The 27,955-nt window shown below is 44.9% G+C and overlaps 1 protein-coding gene across 4 annotated transcripts in view; it reads right to left on the minus strand.

The window, feature by feature from the left end:
- Positions 1–27,955, minus strand: part of LTBP1 (latent transforming growth factor beta binding protein 1) — a 270,959-nt gene that overhangs the window by 195,423 nt on the left and 47,581 nt on the right. For all 4 annotated transcript variants that reach the window (XM_048484134.1, XM_048484124.1, XM_048484115.1 and 1 more), the window contains exons 4-5: positions 15,920–16,144; positions 13,783–14,060 (exon numbers count right to left, since the gene is read on the minus strand). In XM_048484134.1, coding sequence (XP_048340091.1) covers positions 13,783–14,060; positions 15,920–16,144 — 503 coding nt within the window. The remainder of the gene's footprint in view (positions 1–13,782; positions 14,061–15,919; positions 16,145–27,955) is intronic.

The raw sequence follows: 27,955 nt of genomic DNA on the forward strand, positions 1-27,955 counted from the left end.
GTTGTTACTGCCCATCCCATTCAAAATCTCCTTCTGATTTCTTGGTTGCTGTTTCCCTTGTGGTTGATGATGGAGCTAAGGATTAGAAAATCTTGTACAATTTCAATTTCTTCATTGTCAGCCTTAAACCTGTGTAATTTCCCAGTAGACACTGCTTTGTCTTCTTGATGTTCACCAGTAACCCTGCTTTAGCACTTTGTGCCTTAACCTTCAGTCAGGGATGTACCGACCATGGGGACATGAGATAACCCATGCCCCTGGCCGCACACCAGTTCATCATGTAGGGGAAGGCGCCAGGCACCATCCGGGTCCCTGCACCCAGCCTCTCCCGCAGCGTGGCGACCTGGCTGGCACACAGCGGTTCCCCCGTGCCAGGGTGCCATTTGCTAGCTGAGTTGATTGCCGCGTGTAAGGAACCTCAAAGGACTCGAAATATAGCAACTGGTTTCAGTTCTTTTATTTCATAAACTTCAACGATCACATTACACGCAATGCGGATTCTGACTTTCCCGGGCTCAAGGTGTCGCTTTTACGGACAATCCAGCCCCTCCCCGAACTCCCAAGCATAATTCCCACGACAGAGCGAAAACAAGCTTCAAACACATAAGATAAGCGCAGCAAGGTTAAAGGCAGTAACCATCCCGGGCACGAAGCCCAGAACGTGGAATGTGCCAAGGCCAGGATAGCGGAGCAGAAACTAACCCCCATCCTTACACTCCACCTCCTCCACGACAGCCCCCTCCCCACCCGGCTTATGTGGGAAAGCCTTATGAAAAGCAGAAATCAAAGGGGGGGCGTCAATATTTTCTACATATACCCATTGATTATGGCCCGAGGGATATCCCACCCAGGAAACCAAATATTTACCAAACGCTTCGCGAATGGGTAAGCGCGAGAGTCCAGAATAGCATCGATTTCGTGAATGTTTGCATGGCCATCAACGATCACCGGCGGGGGAACCTCCGTTGGGTCGTGCCAGGCATCTGAATCTGGAGCCCGCTTGAGTAAGCTAGAATGAAATACAGGGTGAATGTTACTGAGCGAATTGGGTAATTCTAAACGAGCAGTCACACCATTGATCACCTGGGTGATCCGAAACGGACCTATGAATTTCTTGCCTAGCTTGGAGTACTTGTGCACATCTCTAAGGTTTCTGGTGGACAAATAAACCCATGCCCCTACTTGCAGGGGAAAATCAACTCTACGTTTGTCCGCCTGATTTTTCTGCGCTTCCTGCGCTTGTGAAAGCAAGGAAGAAATGGTTTTCCAGCCTTCAGCCAGAGACCGGATCCAGTCGCCAAAGTCGGGGGGTTGAAGCGCATGATCTGGGAGTTGGGGCAACGGCGGAAACGAACGGCCCGACACCACCTCAAATGGTGTTTTGTTGGTGCTACTATGAACCGCGTTGTTATAGGCGTGCACTCAGCTGGCGCGGGAAGAAGTTCAACCCAGTTATCTTGATGATAGTTGGTGTAACAACGTAGGGGTACTGCTCAAAGCCGTTCTGTTTGGTCCGTCATCAGGTCAATTACCGCCGTCACTTTGCACGTGGTAATGCGAGCAGCGACAGCCGATGCGGTTCCCAGAATCTCCAGGAATGCTTTCCAAAAACTTAGATATGAACTGGGGGCCGATTAGGAGATCACTCTCTCCGGCGACGAGTGCAAACGGTAGACATGTTGAATAAACGGTAATTTGGGCTAATTTTAGGGTGCTGAAGGGATGGTGGGGAGCGCACGGAGACAAAATGCGCCTGTTTGGAGAACAGATCCACCAACCACCCATTACAAACTTCGTATTCCCGTGGCTCTCGGGTAGATCCCACGTGATGAAGTCCCATGGATATCACTTGCCAGGGTCTGGCAGCCGAGAATAAGGGTGTAACAATCCGTGCCAGGGCTTACCGGGGATGTCCTTAGCCTCCGTGCATGTACCGGGCTGCCCTTGATGCTCTGCTTCAATGTCCTTGGCGCATGAATTAGCGTACCACCAAAACTGCCGCCTGAGCAAGTGGAGGCGTTTTTTAAAAATCTGAAGTGTCCCGCTTGGCGAGCGTCATGGCCCACGCCAGGAGAACCTGCTTACGTAGGGTCGGTCGGGACGTACTCCAACAGTCACTTCCGCCTCCAGACTCCCCCTTGCAATTGCAAGAGGGGGGTCAGATTCCTCGCTTCTTCGAACGTCTTGTTAAGCCCATGCCGCCTCCACTCCAAGTGGCGTAGAAATGGGGATACAACGTCCAGGAACACTTGGTTGGGGGGGGGTGCGGGGAAGCAGCCTGTCTGGGATCGGGTCACCGCCAATCCCAACTGGGCGGCCGAAAGGATGGTCGCGAGGGAATTGTCGCGTAAGGAGGTATCCGCCCCCTTAGGCAGGCGGGACAAGGCATCAGCCAACTTGTTGCTATTGGCAGGGAAGAAATGGACTGTGAAGGTGAACCTGGAGAAGAAATCAGCCCATCTCAATTGTTTAGCCGACATTTTGAGCGGAGTAGACAAGGCAGCTAGGTTTTTATGGTCCGACCAAACTTGGAAAGGATGGGCAGCACCTTCCAGCCAATGCCACCACGTACTAAGGGCCTCCTTGATGGCAGCTGTTTCCTTGTCACCAACAGTCCAGTTAAGTTCAGGACCCGATAGTTTTTTCGATAAATAAGCACACGGCACAAGTTTATTATTTTTATTTTTCTGCAAGAGAGCTGCTCCTAAGGCTTTGTCCGAAGCATCGACATGTACGATGAAGGGCTAGGCAGGATCCGGGTGTTTCAATATGGGCTCTGTAGTGAAGGCAGTCTTTAAAGCTTGAAACCATTCTTGGCAATCTGGGGACCAGGAAAGGGAAGCCCCGGGCTTAGATGCCTGAGGTCCTTTTCCCTTGGTGCGTAGCAAATCTGTAAGCGGTAGGGCAATTTTGGCAAACTGGGGGATGAAATCTCGATAGAAATTGGCAACCCCCCAAAAGGATTGGAGTTCCTTGCGGGTGGTGGGGACAGGCCAATTTACAACCGCTGCTACTTTGGCAGGATCCATTTCCAGGCCCTCTGGAGAGATCCGATAGCCCAGGTAGTCTAGGGAGGTCTGATGGAAGGCACATTTGGACAGTTTTACAAAGAGGGAATTGTCGAGCAGACGTTGCAACACTGACCAGTCGTTCATGCTCTTCCACTGTTTTAGAGAGATAAATGAGGACAGCCGTCTAAATACACCACCACCCCTTGCTTGAACCAGAAAATCCTGTAAGACATCATAATATTGATAAGCCAAGACACCGAAGCCCCTGGGGCTCGGATAACCTCGAAGGGCATTACACAGTATTCCTATTGACCAAATTTCGTATTGAATGCTGTTAAGTGTTCAAATCCTTCAGCGATTCGTACTCGGTAGTATGCTTCTCTCAGATCCAGCTTGGTGAAGATACGCCCCTTCCCCAATGCATCGAGTAAGTCCTTGATCAGGGGCAAGGGGTACTTATTCGAAAGAGAGACAGCGTTTAGACCACGATAATCAGTACAAAGTCGCAGGGTCCCATCCTTTTTTTTCACGAACAGAACGGGGGCTGCGTGGGTGCTCTTGGTGGCCCGTCGAATAAACCCGCGAGCCAGGTTCTTATCTCCTTCTCCTTATCGAGAAAGGCACGAAGCTCCTTCTCCTCGGTGGGGCTCATCTGGTATATTCTACCCTTTGGAAGTTGCGCCCCTGGGACCAAGAGTATTTTACAGTCTGTGTCCCGATGGGGGGGGGAGTTGATCGCACTCTCGTTCTTCAAAGACTTTGGCTAAATCCCAGTACTGTTTGGGAACTGTGGTCAACTCCGGGCTTGGGGCAATGTTGAGGGCCATTGGCTGGGGTTCATCGGGGTTTTCTTTGGGCTCCGCCGGTGGCTCCCCTGGTGCATGTAATCCCCACAAGGAGGACCCGGGTGAACCGGACTATACGTTGCCCTCAGAAGATGGTGGGAGTTCATGGGAGAGAAGCCAGGGCATTCCCAACACTATGGGATGTTTGGCGGACTGGAGCCAGGGATGAAGCCTACTCATGCTTTCCCAGTGTTCAGCCGCATTGTAGAGCTAAGCACTGGTTGGAGTTTTGAAAGCGGGCCGGGCCATCGGTGCCTAACGGGCTGCCATCCATTTGGGTGAGCGGGATGGGTTTGGCCAATGCGCTAATGCGTTCAAGCCCTAATTGCTCTGCCACCTGAGGCCTGATAACGCAGTGGGACGCTTCGAACCTGAACTCCACAGTGCTCATGCTAGAATACGAGTGTATTAGCTTGGACTGATATTAGGTTAGAGTGGTCATAATAGTAATAGGGAGCTCCCCTTCACTCAACGGCGATCTGGCGCTGGGATCTCTCCCTCTCGCGAGGGCCAGAGGAAAGGCTCACCCCTTGCCAGGTTCGGGTGTCATCGACATCTCCGGATTCGTCCCTCACAGGCCCGGTTTGCGCCAGCTCCCTGGGATCCCTCGAGGTCCCTGGTTTTGACATTGATGGGGTTTTGTGCCGTCCCTCTCGACTTCTGCAGAGGAGGCGAGGAGCGGGCGCCTTTTGTTTCTTCGGGCAATTGGCTGCCATGTGGCCCGGTCTCCCGCTAATAATAAGCATAATCCGAGGCGGCAGCAACGCTTGGAGGTGGACTCAGTTGCAGGAGGTCCAGCACCACCTGCTCTTCTTCGGCGATAGGCGGCCGCATGCCTGCTCACCCAGGAGTTTGGGAGGGAGGGCTTGCTGGTAGCAGTTTTCCCTGTCTTGGATCGGGTAAGTTGGGCCGCAATAAGGTTGTCAGTTGTAATCCACTCCAGCTTAATGGTTTGTGGTTCACGCACCATATCTGCCCAGGGTGCAACGGAATTTCCTCGGATTCCGACTTAGCATCTGCGTCGAAAGTATGTCGCACTTCATGCGTTCGGGCCAGTTCTGAAGGAGTTTGCTTCATGCTTGGCTAAGCGGAATTCCCGAGCAAATTCTGGCGAAGGTTTTGTTACCCAGCTTGGGGGTTTTAATAGTCTTAATGGCCTTGTTCACCTCCTCCGGATCCTGAAAGCGTATTTGGAGGCCCTTGGAGTAAAGGTCTGCCACATTTTGAAGTTCAGGGGCCCTCCCAGTTTCATGTAATTCCACTACAAACCATTCCTTAAGCGGCATCCCTCATCCAACACGGATCCGACATGTCTCGTGACTTAAGCTTCGGATTGATAGAGATCATCGAATTCGAGCATGTGTGCGTCCAGTTGTAGGATAAAATAAGGCAATCTCGAAGCGGTTCCATCAAACCGCGCAGGGATGTGCAGGCGATTATAGCCCCTACCGGCTATTGGTTTCTAGAGTCGGGGCCATTCTCAAGGAGCCAGGCGGGAACCTGTCCCGGTGGTGGTTCCCTTCCGCCATAAGCGGCGGAGAGTTGCACCGGGTGGAAGAGAGGGTGGTATTGCACCGTGAGTAGGACTCATCACACGTTGCTGCAAGGGGCCTCCATTAGCCCGCGGAACGGTGCGAATAGGGGCAATGGGCGAGCGCAGACGAGCTGCGCCGCCGGTGCTAGGTAGGGTTGCCCGAGGTTCTTCGACCTCCCTCCGGAGCAACGCTTCTCTTGCCGCCAATTCTCTCTCCCGGCGTGTGAGAGCTTCCCAGTCACGCTGCAGTCTATTGCGTTCCCTACGTTGCATTGCTGCTTCGATTTCTCCTTGATTTTCCAGTGCTTTCAGGCACTCGCGTTGATGCTGGAGCTCGAGTGTGGAGTGTTCCAAAACATGATCATGGGACGTGAGGTCTTTGAGAAATTGGTCTCTAAGAACACCCTTCTCACGGGACAACTCCGCTTCCACGGCTCGGCGCTGCTGTTCACACTCCCGTTCGAAAGCTAGTTGCTCACTTTCGAGGGCTTCTCACTCCTGCTCCCGTTCCAGTTCTAGGGCTTCGCGCTCTCTTTCGAGGGCTTCCCGCTCCTGTTCCCAGTCACGTTTGGCCCTCTCAAGGGATTCGAGCTGTTCCCAAAGATCCGGCTCCGAAATGGGGGGGCGCCGCAAAACCATCCATGGCAGGTAAGGCGGTCGCCCCCCTCAAGTCCACATGCAGGTCTGGGAGAGAATCCCGGCCCACCCTCAATAGGCAGGGCAGGTCGCCCCCTCGAGTTCCTTCTTAAGTCCGGAGGGTCAGGCGGAGGCATCTTCCAAGCGAAGGTAAGTCTGACTCCTGGAACCTTTAGGAGTAACTCCAAAACATCCTCCCCCGAGTCCCGGGGTGGGTGAAGGACGATGAGCCCTTCGGGGCCACGTGTCTGGAGTGCTCTCGGCCCAGTAGGGGTCTTTTGGGAGTGAGGGTCCTCTGCAGGCTATTGGTCCAGAAATCTTTTCAAGCATTCCTCCTCCTGGGTATCCCCATGGATGGTCGAGTACCCTGATTTCTTCCCTGCACCGCTCGCGATCCACCTGTTTTGTAATCCACATGTTGGCCCGGTGGTGAGAATGCAGCTCCTGGGGAGCTTGCGGTCCATCGACACTCGCCACAAGGATCGTAATATTCCTGACGCACTTCCAGACGTCCGGCCAAAACCGTGCGTCGAGCCATCAAGGGGGCTTCTTTCCCACTTGCTTTCGTGCAGTTGGAGGGAAGGCTAAGATCTGGCTGAGCCGGGGCCTGGAGAGGAGTCACTGCCAGGGAGATTGAGATTCCGCTTGGTTTCCTCCACAGAGGCCGTCATGTGGAAGGAAGAGAGGGAACCCTCTTTGGGGGCTACCACAGTCTCCTCGCTTTCCAAAGGCAACGCGCTCTCAGTAGTCAATCCCTGCATGTTGGTAGACATCAGGGATCCACAAAACGGATGAAGGATGGTACTTGACCACGTTCAAACCGAAGATAGAATAGTGAGAATCCGCATAATGTAAGGAACCTCAAAGGACTCAAAATATAGCAACTGGTTTCAGTTCTTTTATTTCATAAACTTCAACGATCACATTACACGCAATGCGGATTCTGACTTTCCCGGGCTCAAGGTGTCACTTTTACGGACAATCCAGCCCCTCCCCGAACTCCCAAGCATAATTCCCACGACAGAGCGAAAACAAGCTTCAAACACATAAGATAAGCGCAGCAAGGTTAAAGGCAGTAACCATCCCGGGCACAAAGCCCAGAACGTGGAATGTACCAAGGACAGGACGAAGGAGCAGAAACTAACCCCCATCCTTACATCGCGGCCGCAGACTGACTCCTGCCCCCCGCCCCCAGGAAGGCAGGAGCCGGCCTGCTGCTGTGGCACTGGCATGGGCTGCCAAGCATTGGCCTGCGGGGAGGCCAGGAAGGGCAGGAGCCAGCCTGTTGCCACGGCACCCACCTAGAATGTCAAGAAACACCCCGCCCCCCAGCAGGCCAGCTTATGCTTCCCCAGGGTCTGGGGAGGGAAGGAGCTGGCCTGCAGGGAGGCTGGGGTGGCGGGCTTGGCCGTGGGCAGCCCAGGTGGTCACCACCAAACCCCACCCCCAGACTCCCTGCAGGCCTGCTTCTGCTCTCCCCAGGGCATGGAGAGAGGCCTGCAAGGAGGCTGGGGGGGGATGGGGCTCAGTGGCGCCCATCTGAGCCACCCTGGAGTCCAGCTTCTGACCTGTTTTCCAAAATTACAATGAGTTGCAGGAAGACTCCAGGCCTGTTTAAAAAGTATTTGTGAAAATGTTGAAATCATGATGAAAGATAACCAGGTTGACACCTTTAAGCAAGTTATTTTGAGACCCCGACAAATAAACAAATCTGTTACTGGAAAAAATAGTGACCAGGAACTGAATGGCCTTGAATCACGAACATGGCAGCACGTAAACTGTCCCAATAAACGCTATCTTTTGAGCAACAGGCCTTTCCGGATTGATTACTACGTAGAACCCCGATTGGTTAATGTTTGGGAGGCCAAGTCCCAAAGAGTCATGCTCCAAAGAGTGGTAGGAAGGAGCAATTGGTGGAGATCTCCCAACTGCCTGTCACATTGCAGGTCTGTTTCCAGCTAATTACCCCAAACATTAAAGGGACAGCCCAGACCAATTTGGGTAACACAAGGTGCTCCAGCTATCTCAGCCAGTTGACCCAGAAATTTAACATACTAAAAACCGCTTGCAGGTCCAGGAAAATCAACATGACACACTGCTGTCTCTCTCAACTTGTGAAGATCATTTATGAAAACCAGTAGATCAGTTTTTCTTTCAAAATTGAGTCTGAAGCCAGACTGAAATGGGTCTGAATGCACAGTCATCCCAAAATGCCCAGAACTGACCAACTATCATCCTGTTGAGAACCACATTCCAAAAGCTGGTATTTATAACTGGTCTACAGTTAGATTACTCCCCCCTTTCAGGACAGCTAGACTATAAACAACTTTGTAGACTCAGCTAGTAAACCCTTTCAGCTTCATATAAAAAGCCAAGATGGACAAAAATTGAACATAGAGGTGGTAGGTTGAGGGTGATTCTGCACAGGACAAGTAAAAAGGGTTGAGGCCCATTTAAAAATTGTTGGGGGGGAGTCCCCACAGAATTCACTCCCCAAATGCTGGTAACCTGTTTTAGTGGTCAAAACCTAGGTTAAATGAAAATCACCAATTTAACGACTTTTTCCCCATTAACCCAAGTTTGCAAACACTTCCTGCAGGAAACATTCAATCCCTAACCCATTCCCTCCATCATTATGGTGGATTCGCCAAGCAGACGCCATTGGGGAGGATACTCTAATGCCGTGCAGGTAAGTGGGGGGGATTCTTGGCTGCGCAATTCGCATGGAAACACAACATTTCCATGCAAAGCATGCTGCCTCCTGTCTCCAAGCAATCCTGGCTAGCCCCTGCAGCTGCCATGCAAACAGTGGCAGAGGCAGCAGAAATAGGTCACATTAATCTGTTGCTGCCTGTGTGGAATCAGCTTAAGTTATACACATCATCTGGCTGCAGCAACTGAAATCATCACTACCATCACATCTAGAGGTTAACTGCCAGAATACTACTATCATTGCAGTGATCGTAACTGCAAAATGCTTTCCATATTACCTGCAAATGTGTAAGACAGTCCCAATGTTGTTTATTCAAACAAGCCACTTCGGGATTCAGGAACTTGAAGTTCAGAACTGAAAGACTGGAAAGGTTACAGAATATTTTCTCTGTCTATCATTTCTCTGCTACAAATCACTGCTCTCTAAACAGCTTTTTCTCCTCACAGGGTTCCAACTCTGTATTTACGAGACCAATAAACACTGGATTATACAGAATGGAGAAATGGTGGGAAGGGAATGCATTAATGATTATCTTTCCCTATATCCTGACCCCAAACCTCGTGCTTCTGAAGAGCCCACTCAGAACAAAACTGGGCCTCTTATGAGTACATAGTTTGTTCCTAAATTCCATTTTTCCAAGTAAAACAAAAGATGTTCAGAGTGTGTTCCAACAGTAGAAATGCATTAGCAAAGTTCTAAAAAAAAATAAAAGCGAGGCATTACAGAGCCAAATTCTTTATCATTTTCAAGTCACATGGCTTCTAAATTTATTCCAAGATTTTCAAAAGCTCAAAAAACTGATATTTTGCATTTGAAAGTAATGTCCTGGATAAAAATATTATAGAATTACCATCCTTGAAAGTTGGGTATCTACTGTTATTTAGAATTCATATATACAAAACCACATGTAAATCACATTAGTTACATGCAAGCAAACTATGCTGCATGGCCCCACGAAAGAAAAACTTCTGAATTAAATAAGTTAAATTAAACTTATTTGATTTATATATCAGTGTCTGCACCCAAATGTAGCAATTAGAGACATAACAAATGTAAAGATATCAAATCAATTTTATTGAGGCTTTCCTCTTCCTACATAAAACTTGACACATGGTAGACATGTGTATTAAATTATATCTCCCACATTCAAGTGTCCTTTAATAATTTCAATGCTCGTTTATCTTGTAGAAAATTAATAGGGCCGCATTAACAATACAAACTTTATTGTCTGTATCACTGAAGCTATAAATATATTTTGAGAAATAACAAGATACTGTATGTCATAATAAAGGCATTTTTATTAGAATTAAAATGAAAAGCAGCTGAAGGGGGAGAGAGTCAAGAAAAGAAACATAAATTTGCTTGCTTGCTTTTAAAAAGCCTCCATGGACCAATGCTCCAAGCAGCCAGACTCCTTGACTTCCAGAAAGATTCAAAGTATAGGTAACCTTAATGTTCAGTATTCTTAATGATACGGAAAAATCAGCCTGTGTGGACCACAGCTGAATCACTTTGTGCTTTCAACAGCGGCTGGAATTCAAAAGTGTAACAGCCTGCAAATTCTAAAATACGTCCCACCTCTCTCTATATATAATATATAAACAGTGTCATCCTAAGGCCCTGCTAGGCAAGCTTAGGACAGCAGAATACCCTCAGACCTTTACATCTTGAATATAGGCTTCCAATGCCAACATAACATCCCTCTGACCCCAGCACAATGTCACATCGAGATCATACTGGTGTAAGTGTGACAACAATGGTATAAATGTCAGACTGCAGGCTTAAACAAGAGCTAGGTGTACATGTTGACTTCTGGAACAGAGTCCATAAGTTAGAACATGACTTAAATGCTTACTGCTCAGACCACTGCTCAGAGTAAGATTTAATTTCATAATGGAAGTAATACAGAGATCTTGAAAAAAATAGATTAAAAAAAATCTAACTCACATAATGAATTCTGACACAACAAACTGACTGCCTTGTTGCCTTAGAACCTGGCTTTGGAGCTTAACAGCAACATGCCAAAGAAACAACTAGAACTGCCAGTCTGGAATAGAATAAAAATGTTCAAAATAAGTTATTTCCCTCCTTTCCAACCTCCATTTCTCTTCTCAGCTATCCTTGTTGTGGCCTCTTTAATCTTTGCCATTTTTTTTGTTGGGTAGTTTCATACAGCCAACACTGGCTCCAAGCCCAAGGCTTCCTTTGTGCCAGATGTATTCCATAAGCATGTATCAAGATGGCAATTAGATGGTAAGATGATGGTAAAGTTCATGCTGGGACTTTCCAGTAAGACTTATGCAGTTTCCTCTTCTTCCTACTTAGGCTCCCCACCCCCACCCCCATCATTAAACACTGAAAAACAAGTCCTCATTTTTGAATATCAGTGGGAGTCAGGGAAATATTTCATACTGATCAACACTTCACAAAGATGCATATATTATGAGACAGTGAGAATTTAACTGAAAACAACAAGCATAGTCACATGTCAATGACTGATGCAGCTGAAATCTCAGATCAAACAACAAGACCACCACAACTCCAAGTTAACTAATGGAAAAGCACCTCTGCTTCTGATACTAACATTCACTCTAGACTTAAGAACCCAACAACGCAAGTCCACATGGGGATCAGACATTCTGATTCAGAATTCCCAATCCCTACGAAACACCCGATGTCTGTGCTTAGCCCACAATATCCCCCAGTCAACTGAGCAGGTGGCAATATAATAAAGAAATAGTTGCCATGTGAAATCCTATAATATAACTGCATACTGTTTTCCATTCCTGCTGCTTAGCACTGCTGAAATTTTGAGTAGAAAACAAGTACCTCTATGGTTTAATTTCAAGCTAAATACTTCCATCGCATTCGCTAGCTCTTACCCAGCACAATGGTTTAGGAATGATTACATCTTTACCTTCACTTAGGATCTACAAATGTTAGGAATTTGGCAATCAGCTATGAAGCATTTGCCAGCTTTTTTGTGCATAAAAACTTGTCACTCTGCCAGGATCTCCCTGCCAAAGTTGATATTAGTGAACTTCAGTTCCCCTGGCCATATTTAGTTCTTATGTTGGACCAATTCAGCTCTCTATCCCAGTTTGATGTCAACAGGATCCTGGTGCTGTGAAAACTACTACTTGACCCTTACACCTGTGCCCATCATGGCTGGAGAAAGTCAGGGGGACAGTGTATGGGCCCCTCAATGGACATTATCTGTCCCGGAATGCTACAGTATTTCCAGAGAGGTTTAAGGAAGCAGTGGTAAGGACATTCTTGAAAAAAAAAATCACTGGATCCAACTTGATTCATTAAACTACTGCCCATTTTGTGACGTATCACATCTTTTGATCCTGGGTAAGGTAGACAGCCTTTAATAGATTTTGCCTGAGCCTGACCTGTTGGATCTTCAGCGTCAGCTGGGTCATGAAAATCCAGTGCTGACATGGTTTTTGTTTTGAGCAGGGACAAGTCCTCCACCTTAAAGAACCTGGGTGAATGCTCAGCTCCCTCTAAGAGGACTTCCTCACTATCAGAAAATTGGGAAGCATCATCCATATGTTTTCCCTCACTCAGGTCCTCCTCTGCAAGGGAATTGTTTGGTGAATTACCACTTTCCCTGTAATCTGTCTCTGTGTCACAACTAGGTTGGTTACTATGAGAAACCTGCCCCTGCTGGGACACATTAAATTCTTGCCTGAGAGATTGTGTAAGGAACTGGGCGAACTCAAAGGGAGAAATGATGCTCCAAGCACTGGAATCATTAGAAAGCAGCATGTTATTCAGGGTGGAAGACTGGGAAACTCCCCCCCCCCCACCCCCAGAATGAGCAATATTGGAGGAATCTAGCCTGTTTTCCATAGTTGAAATTGAGGCTCGAGTGGCTGCTTGTTCCATTGTACTGCTGGTTTCGCGGCATTCTTTGGACTTGCAAGGTGGGGGAGGGGACTTCTTGCACTTTGCACTGGCCTTGGCCCCTTTTTCAGGCTGTTTTGTCTTCTCAGCAACACTCACAGGCCCTGGGTGGGTCGGGCGATTGCTTGTCCCCCTCCAACGGGTCTCCCTGAACTGCCCCTGGTTGGGGTGAGGGAGCCCTAGCCGATCTAGCCCTTGTAGCCTCCACAGAGGATTGGGCAAATGACTCCCGAGCAGGAGAAAAAGATTGATCGGCCATTTTGCTGTGTTTGTGCCAAAAGGCTCCTCAAAATGGCGTGTGCCTTCCTCTGCCGATTTTGCGGCTTTCTCTCACCTCCCGCAATTACTCTCACACACTACTCGCGGGGCTGGGGGAACAAACAACAGTAGTCACAAACTAACAGCAAACAGGAAAGGGAAGGGACAAAAATGCTCCAATTCTCACTCACACACACTCAGAGACATGGACCGATTGATGAAGTGGAGTTCTCCTGTTAGAGGCAGGAACTGGCAATTGAGAGGAAGGGGACCAAGCAAAGAGGAAGTGATAGAAAAAAGCCAGTGAAGTTCTTGTCTCCTGATTAAAGGAAGAGAACTACCCAACGAGATGTCCTCCACCTCCAGGAGAACTTCATCTATACCTACAACAGAAGATTGGCCAGTGAAGCTGTTGGAATTGACAGAAATGGCAAATTCAACGATAACAGGAAACCCTTGATGGACATTTTGCGTAAAAGAGAAAAAAAACTAATGATTTGTGGTTTTGAGGAGTAGAAGATCAAGGATATAGCATTAATAGGGAAAGGCATGACTTTTTAAAGAATTAATTTTTATCTGGCTGTAACTAAGTGGTAAATTTTGTTTTAACAACAACTATATTCAGCATAGAGGAAATCAGGAGCCTTTTTTGTAATTTGACTTTGGGTGTGTTTTTAGATATCAGTTTTGTAGGTCTTTTTAATAAAGAAGTTGCAGACTCCTCAGTCTTTCCTTGTCATAAAAGTGCTTCAACACTTTGTTAATCTTGGTTGCTCTTTTCTGCACTACAATGTCTAAGAAACCAAGTACGACATAGACAAATTGTAGTTAGCCATGAAGTATTTAAAATATCTGTAAAACTTTACTTACTTGGGTCCCAACAGTCTCCTGGAAGCATCGCCCAAGCTGAGTTTTAGCAGAAATTGGATATATGTGAGAAATTGGCTGCTGATGTGAATAGGGTGAATGTCCTTTCTGAGTCTTCTGAAATTGTAGACTTTGATAAGAAACCTGGGAATGTCCTGACTGGGATGGTTTTGTTTTTTGTGCTGCAGATGAGCTGTCAATTCGTGAAACTTGATGGAACTGCACTGAAGCTTCAGGGGGATGTTTCACATGAATGTTTACAATATTAGGAGGAAATTTCACTGGAAAAATAATTAAAAGAAGAAACCCTAATTAAGAAACAAAGATCTTTAACTCAGAAATACCAAACATACAGTAATTCATTGTTTTTCAAGCAGTATTTCACATATCCTTTAGTCAAAAAAAGGCAGTAAGACCACAGTCACATTCTGATGTTTCAACAAACTTCTATCTATCTGTGATGGGTACTAATTCAGTTTGTTTGCATGTTCAGATGATCTCTCCCATCTATTCTTGCATAGGACATAAACACTTCCTTGATTAAGAAGTTTTTGAATCAAGCTCCAGCTTATCATGACATCCGCTATCTGCACATAGGCCAGTGGTGGCGAACCTATGGCACTCCAGATGTTCACGGACTACAATTGGCCATGCTGGCAGGGGCTGATGGGAATTGTAGTCCATGAACATCTGGAGTGCCATAGGTTCGCCACCACGGACATAGGCAAATGAAGCTTGTCCGCAACACCCTGCCTCCCAAGCAATCCCCCAAATTCTAAAGCTTGATTAAGTCCTCTGGTAGCAAGAACACTTGGCTACAGAAACCTTTAGACCAGTGATAGCGAACCTTTTTGAGACCGAGTCCCCAAATTGCAATCCAAAACCCACTTATTTATCACAAAGTGCAAACACAACAATTTAACCTGAATACTGAGGTCTTAGTTTAGAAAAAACGGTTGGCTCCAAGGCGTGCATTACTCAGGAGTAAGCTTGGTGGTAGTCGGTGGCTTTGCTTTGAAGCAACTGTGCAACTCTTCCAACGGATGAATCATGACCCTAGGAGGGTTTGCTCAGAAGCAAGCCCCATTGCCAGCCACCGAGCTTACTCCCAGGTAAAGGATCGCACTTTAGTTCTTCACATGAAAATCAGTGGTGTTTAACAGTGTTAACAGGGTTACCTACACTGCTTCCCCAAAACTAGTTCTTAGGCTTAATGCTAATAATCGAGCCCAGTGGCCCAGTCAGCCTAGATGTGGGGGGGACACTCTGTTTGCGTGTGCCCACAGAGAGGGCTCTGAGTGCCACCTCTGGCACCTGTGCCATAGGTTCACCACCACTGCTTTAGACCGATCCCTCAGGGATCTGCTGATTTTACCATAGCCCTGTTGGTGGAATTGCTATGAAAAAATTTCTATAAGGAAATGTTGTGAATAAAATTTTAGATTTGTAAAGTTTGCTGCAATGTATAAAAACCACTTACACAGCACAGATTTTTTAAAAAGTGGCATAAAATGGGGAGAATATCCTAAAAACAGCTTTAAGTAAGAAAGGTTAACTATTTTAATATCCACAATTCTGCTTAACCAATTTTAAATGATCAAAACAACTGTACTTAGTTTCATACAGTCTGCCTCTGAGTCTTCCTCTCTCTCTACCTGGATTCCTGTCTGACAGCAAAAAGATAAGATAATTAAACCAAAGAATACCTACTACACGCAAGCTACTGGCAAGCTAATCAAACCAATCGAGTCAGTAGCTTGGGTGTAATAGGTATTCTTTGGTTTGATTAGCTTGCTCCTCTACACACACATACACTTTTTTCTGTTTGAGTGAAAAAATAACCAACATTTTCTAAAAAGAGGTAAGATATCATTTTGAAAATATTAATTTATTTTTGTCTTGGAATGAAATGAAAGTCACAATATCTTATCAAACAGTGTTTCAGTAATATGTTTCTCATTACTTGAGCATCTAAGGAAAACAACATCCAGTCATTTTGATAGCCTCTGAATTCCAGTTAAGTTTAAAGCTATGCGGATGGATTTTATGACAGTCTCTGGCTCTCTGACAGCCAAAATAAGATGTAAAACTACAGCCAACAGAAAAAATCCAGACATTAAGAGGAGGAGAAAATGTTTACCTTTTGCTCCTTGCTGCCCAGGCATAGTCAGTGGTAAAGTATGCATAGAATGGATGACATGTGATCCCACAGCCTTGCTTGCTTGCTGTGGATTATGATAGAGTTTTGGAGTACTGCTGCTTTGCACTGGGATCTGGCAAAGTTTACCAGTGTAATTAGGAGGACATTGGCATTTATCTCTAGAACTACACTGGCCCCCGTTCATACATGGAAGATGGCAAATAACTGAAAGACAGAAGGGGGGGGGGCACAGCAGTGTTAATTTTTCAGCCACTTAAAATACAATAAACTATTTAGTCATTTTGTTTGATGAATGCAAGCATATCCCTCCCACCTTCAAGCACTTGAGGGATTTATTCAGAGATGCCTGTTCTCAGACTGTATTTTCTATTCAAAAGGTAATTAGTTAAGTTTCAGTAATTAGCAAAAGATAGCATGAATATACATGTATTCAGTCATATTTCAAGAAACATACTTGTAATTATGTACCAAAATTTTATAGTCTACAAGACTAACTATACTTAGGAGCAGGCCCCACTGAAAGAAAAGAGAGAAGCCTGTCCACCTGTGCATTTGGCACAATGCTTAGTAAAACTCCCAGTTTGTGGTACATGCAGTAACCCACTGAGTTACCCAGACTGTAAATATCAGTGGTATCAATGGTCAGACAGTACTGTTTATCCAGGTGGCTCTCATTTAGGGGACTGGTGCTTTTCTGAATTCTGCAAGTTCAGAAGACAAATGATTATTTCCATTAATTTTCAAATAATTTAAAATTTAAAGAACTAAAGTGAAAGGATTGAAAACCTTGGAAAGCAGCAAAATGTCTTGGGCTCATTCCGCACACGCAGAATAATGCACTTTCAAGCTGCTTTCAGGGCTCTTTGAAGCTGTGCGGAATGGCAAAAACAGTTGTGAAAGCAGCTTGAAAGTGCATTATTTCGCGTGTGCGGAATGAGCCTTAGTTATTTTTCAGGCATTTGGGAACTCATAGGTTCTTTCCACACAGCAGAAATAAAATGTCCTGCAGATATTTTAAAACGATGCGTTTTGGCATTCTGTGTTCACTTTGGGCAGAGAACACAAGTGCTGCCAACCAAAATGGTTCTTTGTATTGTCGAAGGCTTTCACGGCCGGAATCACTTGGGTGCTGTGTGGTTTCAGGGCTGTATGGCCATGTTCTAGCAGTATTCTCTCCTGATGTTTCGCCTGCATCTGTGGCTGGCATCTTCAGAGGATGATCCTCTGAAGATGCCAATACCACAGACTCTGGCGAAACATCAGAAAGAATGCTAGATACTGAACCATGGCCATACCAGCCAGGAACTCTACAGCACCCAAAATGGTTCTTTCTTCCCACTTGCTGGCCAATGGAGCTCTTGCCATTGCAGAGCTGTGCCTGCCATTTTGTGTGCTGCTGCAGATTCTCCTGCCTCTGCCATTTGATGAAGGTTTTCCACGGAGGTTTCCTCTGCTTGCAGCTCTTCCAAGCGCAATTTCATTGTAAAAAGTACAGGAATAAAGTTTGTTCTACCTGGCAATCCCGTGCATGTGTCGTTTTCCCTTTTTGCATGTTTGTTTTGAGGGGGATGTCTGCGAACCTATGATGACACAAATATGCACATATTGCAGATTCTCAAATTGTGTCTGTATAGCTGCGCAGACAACTCCCTCAAAAGAAAAATGAAAGATGCCTGGGATCGCCAGGCAAAACAAACCTTATCCATCTGCTTTTTACAGTGAAATAGCAAACAGATGAGTTGCAAGCAGAAGAAACCTCTGTAGACAACCTTCACCAAATGACGGAGGCTCCTTTGCGAAAATGAAAGAGCTGGGGAGAGGAAGCAGGAGAAATAAAACATATCCCGTCTGCTTTTGTTTGCTTAGCAAGTAGGTGATGTCTTCCACCCGGGTTTGGGGGAGGGAAAGATTGCTAATTTCGCGATTTTATTAAAAACCCAGGTTGAGAGAAATATAACGTCTTGAGAAAATTTTGGAGGAGAGAGCTGTGTGAACTTCTCCCCCAAAATACTTTTTATAACATCCCCAAGACGTTATATTTCTGCTGTGCAGAAAAGACCACTGTGAAACAGAGGCCCCTTCCGCACACGCAAAATAATGCGTTTTCAAACCACTTTCACAACTGTTTGCAAGTGGATTTTGCTATTCCGCACAGCTTCAAAGAGCACTGAAAGCAGTTTGAAAGTGCATTGTTCTGCACGTGCGGAATGAGCCAGAGAGCAACAGTTTTGTATGCAGAATGTTCCATCCCTGGTTCAATTCCCATAAAAGGTTTTATTTGAAAACTCTTTTCCTACTCGCATGTGAAACTACACGGAGACAACAAAGGAGAACAAATAACCACTAGTGATTTACGCTACAATAAAAAGTCAGCATTGGAAACAGAATATGCATGTTGAGGCAATTCTTCCAACTGAGACATATAATTCTTTAGATCTAAAAAAGGAATAAATAAATAATAAGTTGTAAAAATTCATAGGATTAGTTTTTTAATATCTGCACGTTACTGGTTAGGTATCATTAGTTCTCCACAGAAATATGTCAGTACAAATTGTTATCAAGTTAAGCTAGCAAATCTAGACCTAAAAGCATGCTTCTTTCCCTTTTTTGTTCTAACATGTATCTATTTTACTCTTTTAATATGTTTATCCACTTTGCTTCTCAATTAAAAACTCCCAAGGTAGTTTACAGCAATAATAAAATTCAACTTATAAATACAATAAATCAAAGCAATAGCAGAAGATACAATCAGAATGAAATCCATTAGTGATAAAGTAATTCAATGGGAATTTTTTTTAAAAACCCACCAACATGTACAATAGTGCCAGAAAGTAGTAGAACTTTCAGTGAATGTCAAAAGACAAGGTACACACACACAGAGAACTAATCTTTGAAATGTTAGTTTTTCTGTTGGATACCATCAGACGAACAAACAGAACATAATGCATGTTGTTTACAATATGCAACAGAATGTTTTCATGGGACTCACATGGGCTATTAAAATTGTGCACCATATTTGTGTACAGAAAAAGACACAAGCTATCCCTCTGCTAACTTATTAACTTCAATAAAACCATGCTGAACACAGAATGTGAGTATAATGACTTGTCTTTATTTTAACATCTTCAGTGAACTTAGCACTCTTCAAATGAATCTGAATCTTTTTCATAAGTAATTAATAGCAATTAATAGCATGATTATAATTCACTTGGGGCACCATCTTCCTGAGGGAGCAACCATCCGAGTTGTCCAGAATTTAAGTGTTTTCAAATTAAAAACTGGACGTAACATTTTATTTGAAAACACTGAAATTCTGGATCACTCGGATAGTTACTATGTCAGACTAGGGAGGCTACTGAAATCCACAAACACCAAGACAACTTCAACAAGAAGGAAGAGACTCTGAGAATTAACAAAACTTGGCTACCAGTACTTAAAAACACCAGAATCAAAGGCCAAGGGCATGCTAGGTTTATGGACAATGAACTCCACCCAGACGCAGGATATGCATTCACTAAGACTGTTGCTACTGCAGGGAATATAAATGTAAATGGACTGAAAACCCCACCCTCTATCCAAGTAATAAGATGAATGACACTACACATTAGATCGGAAACAAAATTATCATCTATACCCATCCTTAAATCATGTGAAGTATATTCCCTTGATGTCTATAGTCTTAAGTATTGCTACATGAAGGAGGATAGTAAGTACATTTTAACTATCTTCCAGCTGCTGAATGTGTCATGCTGGGGTACCTCAGAGATTATCATGCTGGAGCCTTTCAAAGTTCAACCATACAACGTTAGAATTTTTAAAAATTCCTCAGGGGAATAGGATAAGAGCAGGGAGAAATTTGGTGAGAAGGAAAGAAGCAGTCATATATAAATATTAAGATGTTCTTAATAGTACAGGTCAGATGGCATCTGGCTGTTTGAAAAGATTTCATTTTGTTGCAGATTTCTAAATTTTTTGAAATAAGATAGACTTTCTTTCTGTAATACAGCTTACATTCACACTTGCACTCAAAACCCTATGGAATTGCCATGGTTGGGGCAAAAATTAACTAAAACGAACTTTTACATTAACTAGAATGTCTGAAGAACCACTATAAACAAGAAAAATGTATTTTAAGAAAATATTTACTATCTTCACTAACATATATTACAGTAAAATTTGATCTTCTACTTAATTTACTGTACTTTATGTTTCAAATTGACAGCAAATTATCTGTAATAGCCAAAACTTGCCATGCACCAACTGCAAAAGAGGGGCAAGATGGACAAAGAAACAATTATATTACAAAGAAAATAAGCACCAAGTATCTGGCACAAGTTGCCAAAATGGTTTTTAAGGCTGTCCCACTGTACAAGCTCTTTTGTATGACTTTATGCATCTCCTTAATCTGCTTTCAGTGGCACAGAATCCTTTTTATGTCATTGTACTTCCTCCCCTCCCCGCCCCCCATTTGGAATACATGCTTGACTGGCTAAGGTATTGACATATCAGTGGTAACCAAACCATTCCTCAGCTATCACAGATTACATATTGTCCATTGAACCCTGTGGGATTCCATATAAATCATGAAACAGAACAAACACAAGTGCTTTGTTACAGGCAAAATGAAGGAAATATAAACCAAGGACCAATGGCATACTTTGATCTCCAGTTTCCTGGGAATATAGTCTGGCACTCGTGTTTTTTCTTCTATACCTAATGCTGACATTTTTAAGACAATTTTTGTAAAGAACCGCTTTAATGCAACAATCTGCTACTGGGTCTTTCTACCATGTATAAAAGCTACAGTTAAAAAAAGTGTTGACTTCCTTACATCCACTTCTTAAACAGATTAAGTTATTTTCTGTCATTCTTCCATGGGCTCAGTACAGTACTTAATTATATTAATGTAATGAAATGTAGCAATACTTACATATATGAATAGCACAGGTGCATTCTTACACCTACATAAATGTACCCTATAAATCAATAATAACAAAAAAGTTGAGTTTACTTGTATTCCTATTAATCTCTACTACTTTTTTGAATTAGTATATAGGGGTAAAATTGAAACCTTGTAAGGTACAACCATCTTAAGTTGGTTAACCATCATCCACAAACCGAACCAACAATTGAGCCACACAGTATACAGAAAACCTACTCACACTGATAGATATCTACATAAAAACTTCAATCATCACCTAGGACAGAAAAGGAGGTGTGAACCCCACCTCCTTCAAGATGAACTGAATCACCTAAACTGGGCTCTGTAGGGTAATGGTCACTCCACTGCAAGACCAAGAACAAACCACAGGAAAGAAGATAAACAGCCACTAAGAGGGAAGTGTTCTTACTATACATCAAGGGAATCACTAATCGTTTAGGCCAGGGGAACTGATGAAGAACCATAACCTCCAAACAATCTACAGACCCACTAAGAAAATTCAACAAATGTTACATTCAGCAAAGGATAAGAGGGATCCTCTAACTTCTGCAGGAGTCTACCGCGTACCGTGCAGCTGTGGACAAGTCTACGTAGGGACCACCAAACGCAGTGCCCAGACACGAATCAAAGAACATGAAAGGCATTGCAGAATAATTCAGCTGGAAAAACCACCAGCAGCAGAACACGTGATAAACCAAGATGGGGACAGATTATTATTTGAAAACACAGACATTCTGGGCCACTCTGACAACCACTATGTCAGACTGCACAGAGAAGCCATTGAAATCCACAAGCACATGAACAATTTCAACAGAAAAGAAGAAATCATTAAAATGAACAAAATTTGGCTACCAGTACTGAAAAACACTAGAATCAAGACAGTGACTAATGAACACCACCCAGATAAAGGATGTCTCCAGGCAGTAAGCAGTCAAAGGGCTAGTGAATGTCACCCAGAACACCACCCACCACTCTAGGCAGGGATCAAAGAGATCAAAAGGCCAGGATACTACAATGTAAATGCCCTCACTAATTGATTATGCTATCTTCATTGTTACTCACATACTATATCGGTGGATTCCATCCAACACATGCAAATCCAGCTTGCTAATTGCACCCTTTACACTTGTTAAAATAGGCAAATGGTTCTTTCTCCCACCCTGTATGCAGAATGTTCCACTGACTCTGTGGCTCCCTGAGAGCCTTAGAACTGGGGATGCCAGGACTTCAACATGGGACCTGCTGCATGCAGACAAAATTCTCTGCAGCTGGCCTGTGGGATCGTACAACTTCTGGCTGAAAAGACAGATTCCGCTTGCAGAATTAAACAAATTGGGAATCAATAATGCAGGTATCTCCAGGTGTATTTCTGGGGTAGTCAAAGAGAGAGTCTCAGTGTTCCCGAAGAGGCATATAATAATAATAATTATTGGTTGATTTCACAGCTGCCAGTTGTTTAGCTGGTTCATTACAATTCGAGCCTCACCCAGAGGTCTAGGAAGTTGTAATGTATTGGTGTAGTATTCGTGCGGATCCTAGCAGGGCTGCCTTCTGAATCTGACAGATTCAGTTAATTTTGTCGATTTGAAGATGTTTCAAGAGCTGTCTTAGTGTTTCCGGGATGACCTCGGCTGGTTTGTGCCATCGCCGCTGAAGCTTGATTTTCAGATCATGGTATTTAGTGATCTTATGTTCTTTTTCAATGACCCGGCTATCACTGGGTACTACTATGTTGATGATAGTCACTTTCTTTTCCTCTATCACTGTGATGTCTGGTGTATTATGTTTCAACACTTTGTCCGTTTGGATTCAAAAGTTCCACAGGATCTTGACCTTCTCATTTTCTGTTATTTTTTCTGGACAATGTTTCCACCGGTTTTTAGCTGATCTTATGTTGTAATTCTTGTACAAATTCCAGTGGATCATCTTGGCCACTGAGTTGTGCCTCTGTTTGTACTCAGTCTGGGTGATCTTTTTGCAGCAGCTAAGGACATGATCTACAGTTTCATCAGCTTCTTTGCACAATCTGCATTTTGCATCATCTAAGGATTTTTCGATTCTGGCCTTGATTGAATTTGTTCTAATGGCTTGCTTTTGAGCGGCTAAAATCAGGGATTCATTTTTCTTTTTCAGAGTTCCAGCTGTTAACCACAGTCACCTAGACTCCAAAGGAGAACTTCAGCCACCCAGGCGAGGAACCTCAGTTCGGCTTCTCAACCAGAGACAAAAGGTCAATGTAGGAGAAGGAAGGCTAGTGCATGCACATACATGGGTGTATGACCCCTTCCAAGGTTCAGGTACACCTACCTGCTTTCTCAGAGCCTCAAAGGATACACTGAGCCACAGGGAATCATGAAGCAGCAGTCCACCTTCTTCCTGGCAAAGGGGTGGTCAAGGCACCCCCAGTCCTTAGTGCCTAGAGAAAGTCCCCTGGCTTGCCCCCACTCTCATTATGCGCCTAGGTGCATTTTTACTCCCTATATCGATATTGAGGATAGATAAATCACTATCACCAATTAAACCACATTTTCAGTGAAATTTCCAGTAAAGGCAACAGACCAGCCATGTTTTTTTTAAAAAAAATACTAAACAGCCCCCTTGCTTGCACCAAACAGCATAAGGCAGCACAAGCAACCAAAACAAACAAGTAGAGTTTGTAGTGCCTTCTGGAGAGCTCAAGGGTGGGGACCCATTTCATAGACCTGGAGCCACAGTGGTCTGGCTCTGGTTGATGCCAGACAGTCCAAGATTTAAAATGTATGTAGAAAAATAGCATTTTGTGAATGAACCAAATAAAAAATAAAGAACCCCTCAAAAATGACCTGATACCAACTGAAAATAATCTATAAGGGAAGAACACCAAGAATAGCTGAATTTGCATTAAGGGGAAAAAGGTGGGAAGAGAGAAGAAATAAGCCTGTCCAAGGAAAAAAACTTAGGTCGATTCCCCACTGGTGGAATCATTCTAGGATTTAACTGGGACCATTACATTACAGTACCTAGTTGATCCCAGAGTCATTTCCCACATCAGTCGAGGTCTTGTGTTGGAAACGTGCTCAGAGGGTAGGATCACCTTGGCGCCTCTTCTGCTCCTCGTTCCTGATTGGCTGTTGCTTTAGGGTGGGAACGTGAACGTGTGTTCCTTTTTTTGTTTTTTTTAACGTAATGGCTATGTAGCTACATTGTCACAAAGCAGTGCTCTACATAGCTAGAAACAGCGCATAAACATACACCTATTAGTTGTATGGTCGTGGCTTCGTATGCAAGAAGAATTTTTTTTAAAAAGAGCATTTCTGCCCACCATGAGTCTCCCATTCTGCGCATGCCTAAGACACTTAGCCATGATTGGCTGATGGCAGGAATGGGAGAGTCACAGCTGGTTAGGATTCCCCATGATACCGGGTTCATCCTGTGTTTGCCCTAGAACAACAGAAAAAGGTGTACCTCCCTGATGGATTTTAAAAAATAATGGGAAGAAGGAGCAGACTGGAACAGACACGAGTTTGAGACAGGAGCCATGGGGAGTTCCAGAACAACTGCAGGGGCAATCCTTGGTCGATTCCGCCAGTGGGGAATCGACCTTAGAGTATTGGGGGAGGGGATGGATTTTGTTCTCCCAAGTGTACAATTCCTAATATTGTATATTCTAATGCCATGTGTGCCCCAATCTGCAGACAGTTATATCTGTGGATTTATTTACACAGAAGTGAGATTTTCCTGCAAACACTGACGTTCCCCCAAGGGCTGCAGAAAACCAGAAAGTTACAAAGACAGTGAGGGTACTACAAAACCTAAAAACAGAGTAGTTTGGTCTGTTCTCAAGCAGAAATGCTGCTGGCGCAGCTCAAGCAGAGCTGCTGCAGGTGGGGCGGGCAGGTGGTCTCTCCAGATGTCCCAGATTGAGGAAAGACAGAAGCAGGGAGGAACATCAAGCATTGGCAGAAGAACAGGGTCTGTTCCAGACACTCGACAAGCTGAGCGTCAACTGGTAATAAGGGACGTGGTGGACAGGATGTTCAGGCCAGTCAGACATAGCCCAAACAAAGCTGAGGCAGATGCAGGGGCAGAGAAGCAGACTCTGGGAGAGGCAGAGGGAAGCAACAAGGTGGGACAGGTTGAATATGAGGCGTGCCCACCATCTGCAGGGAGAGGTAAAGTGCTGCAGGGCAACAGGAAAGTCCACAAAGGCAGCAGCCCTTCAGAGAACCATAAGAAGGACTGGGTAGATAAGCAGGTAAGGAACCACTCCCTTGTGACTCTGCAGGGCAGTCAGGACAGAAAAAGAAATACGGAGGCTGGTTTTGCACAGTCATAATGCCCCGGGGATCTTACTTGCCGCGGTGCCTTTTCCTAGTTTTTTTACTCCACATGGCTCCCTGGTTCTTCCCGGGAGTCGAGGCAGGGCCAGTACGTAATGCCCCTGCTGTTTCCACACAACTCCAGGGCATGAGGGAGAAACTGTGGATTTTAGACGGGGTGGGTGGGTGAAAATGTCCCAAACAGAAGGGGGGGCGATTCTCTCAAATGCACACAGATTTTAGACAGAGGGGGAGGGTGCCGATTCTGTCAAACACCCAAGTGCCTGTTGATTGCTGGGGCAGGCCAGAGCAGTGAGGCAGGAAAAATGGCCCTGGTTCTGCTGCCATGATGTTTTCATGACAGCGGAAGCACAGAGGCAAGCGGAGTCACACAGGGGTATTTCAAAAGAACATCCAATTTGGTGGTTTTTGAACGCCACGGGGAAAAGGGAAAATGGTGGTGCAACGCAGGGGCAGACCCTTTGCAGCTTCGAGGACCTTGAAGAATTCCAGGCTGCACTGGGATATTCCCCGTGCTAACATCGGTACAATTTCGCCCTGAAAAAAACAAGGCCAGAGAGAAGGAATGATGGTGGCCAGAGAGAGGCAATGGTGGGGAGAAGGGAATGGTGGTCTCTGCAAGTTGCTTGCAGGTCCTCACTGTATAGTCTAATTACACAGTGTGGCACCATCTGAAGACACAAATCCAGAGACTGAGGCAGTGGACAGACAAGATGGATCTTTCAATAAACCTGAAAAATGCCTCAGTTGTGAAGAAAAGTGAAATCTAAACAAACAAAAACATTGGGCAGTTTTTTTTAAAAAAAAACACACCAAATGATAAAAGGAGCATCCATAGCTGTAATGAGCGAATGCCCTCAGTGGTTATTGCTAGGCAACGACAATAGCTTGACAAGCATTTCAGGCTTGGTTTATTTCAGTAAATGGCAGAGAGAGGGGGTGAGGCACTTTCCAGGGCTGCTAGGCATGGCTGCTTCCTTCTGTAGAACAGCAGCCACCCTGTGAAAGCCAGCATGATGCAGCAATTAGTATTTGAGTCTGTGACTTCAAATCCCCACTCTGCTGTGGAAACTCACTGAGTGAATTTGGGCCAGTTATACATTCTCAGCCTAACTTATCTCACAGGGTTGCTGAAGTAGAGAAGTATGAAAGAAGCTGCTTTAGATCTCCATTGTGGAGAACGGCAGGAAATAAGGGACATAAATAAATATTATGGGAAGCAACTAAAATGAAGAGTAGTGGGTAAATGTGAACGAAATAAGGAAATGGAAATGTGAGGATATGGGAGTTGCTAAGACGAGTGAAAGAGGAAATAATGTATGGAGAGCATGAAGGACCAAGTGAGGTGCTCCTCACAAGTCATCTTCCTGCCCTGCTTCCTGAAGCCAGTTGTCTGAGCCAAGAAATTAATCCAGGCAAAGTCAAAGAGACAAAAGGAGAGCTGAAGGGAAGGCACCAGTGAAGCAACAGGATCATCAGACACAGGGACTGAGAAGTAAAAGTACAAAGTAACTTTCTTAGCTTGGTCAAGGCTTTGAAGGTGACCTGGAAGTACACAGCCATGTCAGCATGATTTAGACCAGCAGGGGTTAATATATAACAGAGGGCCTTTCCCCACTTACCTTAAGCCCCGCGCTACTCTCTTCAAGTAGCACGGGGTTCTTGGGCACTCCCCACGACAGGGGCGGCCACAGCGAAGCCGCCCCGACACTTCCGCGGTTGCGCCCCCTCAGCGCGCGGCATCCCTGGCACTGGAGAAAACGCCGTCTGTTGATGACCCCGCGCAGAGCGCGGGGTCGTGGTGACGCCCGGGCGCGCACCAGGGATGCCGCGCGCTGAGAGCAGCGCACGACATAGGGGGGATCGCTTTGAGTGGGGAAAGGCCCAGAAAGTGCGTCTTTACATGTCAAAGTATGTCATTCAGTAGCAAGAGATATATCCATAAGCTGAATAGTTCAAGAGAGGCATATCACAGCAGTTTATCTTATAAAGCCTAAAAATAATGCAAGAGTGTGAACTGGATCAGACCTTCATTGTTAATAGTACTGCAACTGTACTTAGCTCCTTATCAAAAAAGTTCAAAATTCTTTGAAAAGCTGGATCTAGTAGCAATCATACAATATAATCAAAATAATATATGTAAAATTCAAAATAAGGCCTAATCAATTTATTTGGTAATAAATTAGATTTGTTATGCATTGTCAAGTTGCCTCTGACTTATGGTGACCTTATAGATTAACAACCTCCCAACAGCCTTGCTCAGATCTGGCAAACTGAAGGTGATGGCTGTTTCATGTTGGGTAAGAACATAAGAACAAGCCAGCTGGATCAGACCAAAGTCCATCTAGTCCAGCTCTCTGCTACTCGCAGTGGCCCACCAGGTGCCTTTGGGAGCTCACATGTAGGATGTGAACGCAATGGCCTTCTGCGGCTGTTGCTCCCGATCACCTGGTCTGCTAAGGCATTTGCAATCTCAGATCAAGGAGGATCAAGATTGGTAGCCATAAATTGACTTCTCCTCCATAAATCTGTCCAAGCCCCTTTTAAAGCTATCCAGGTTAGTGGCCATCACCACCTCCTGTGGCAGCATATTCCAAACACCAATCACACGTTGCGTGAAGAAGTGTTTCCTTTTATTAGTCCTAATTCTTCCCCCCAGCATTTTCAATGAATGCCTCCTGGTTCTAGTATTGTGAGAAAGAGAGAAAAATTTCTCTCTGTCAACTTTTTCTACCCCATGCATAATTTTATAGA

Source organism: Sphaerodactylus townsendi, linkage group LG01 (genome assembly GCF_021028975.2).
Source record: "Sphaerodactylus townsendi isolate TG3544 linkage group LG01, MPM_Stown_v2.3, whole genome shotgun sequence".
Lineage (NCBI taxonomy): Eukaryota > Metazoa > Chordata > Lepidosauria > Squamata > Sphaerodactylidae > Sphaerodactylus > Sphaerodactylus townsendi.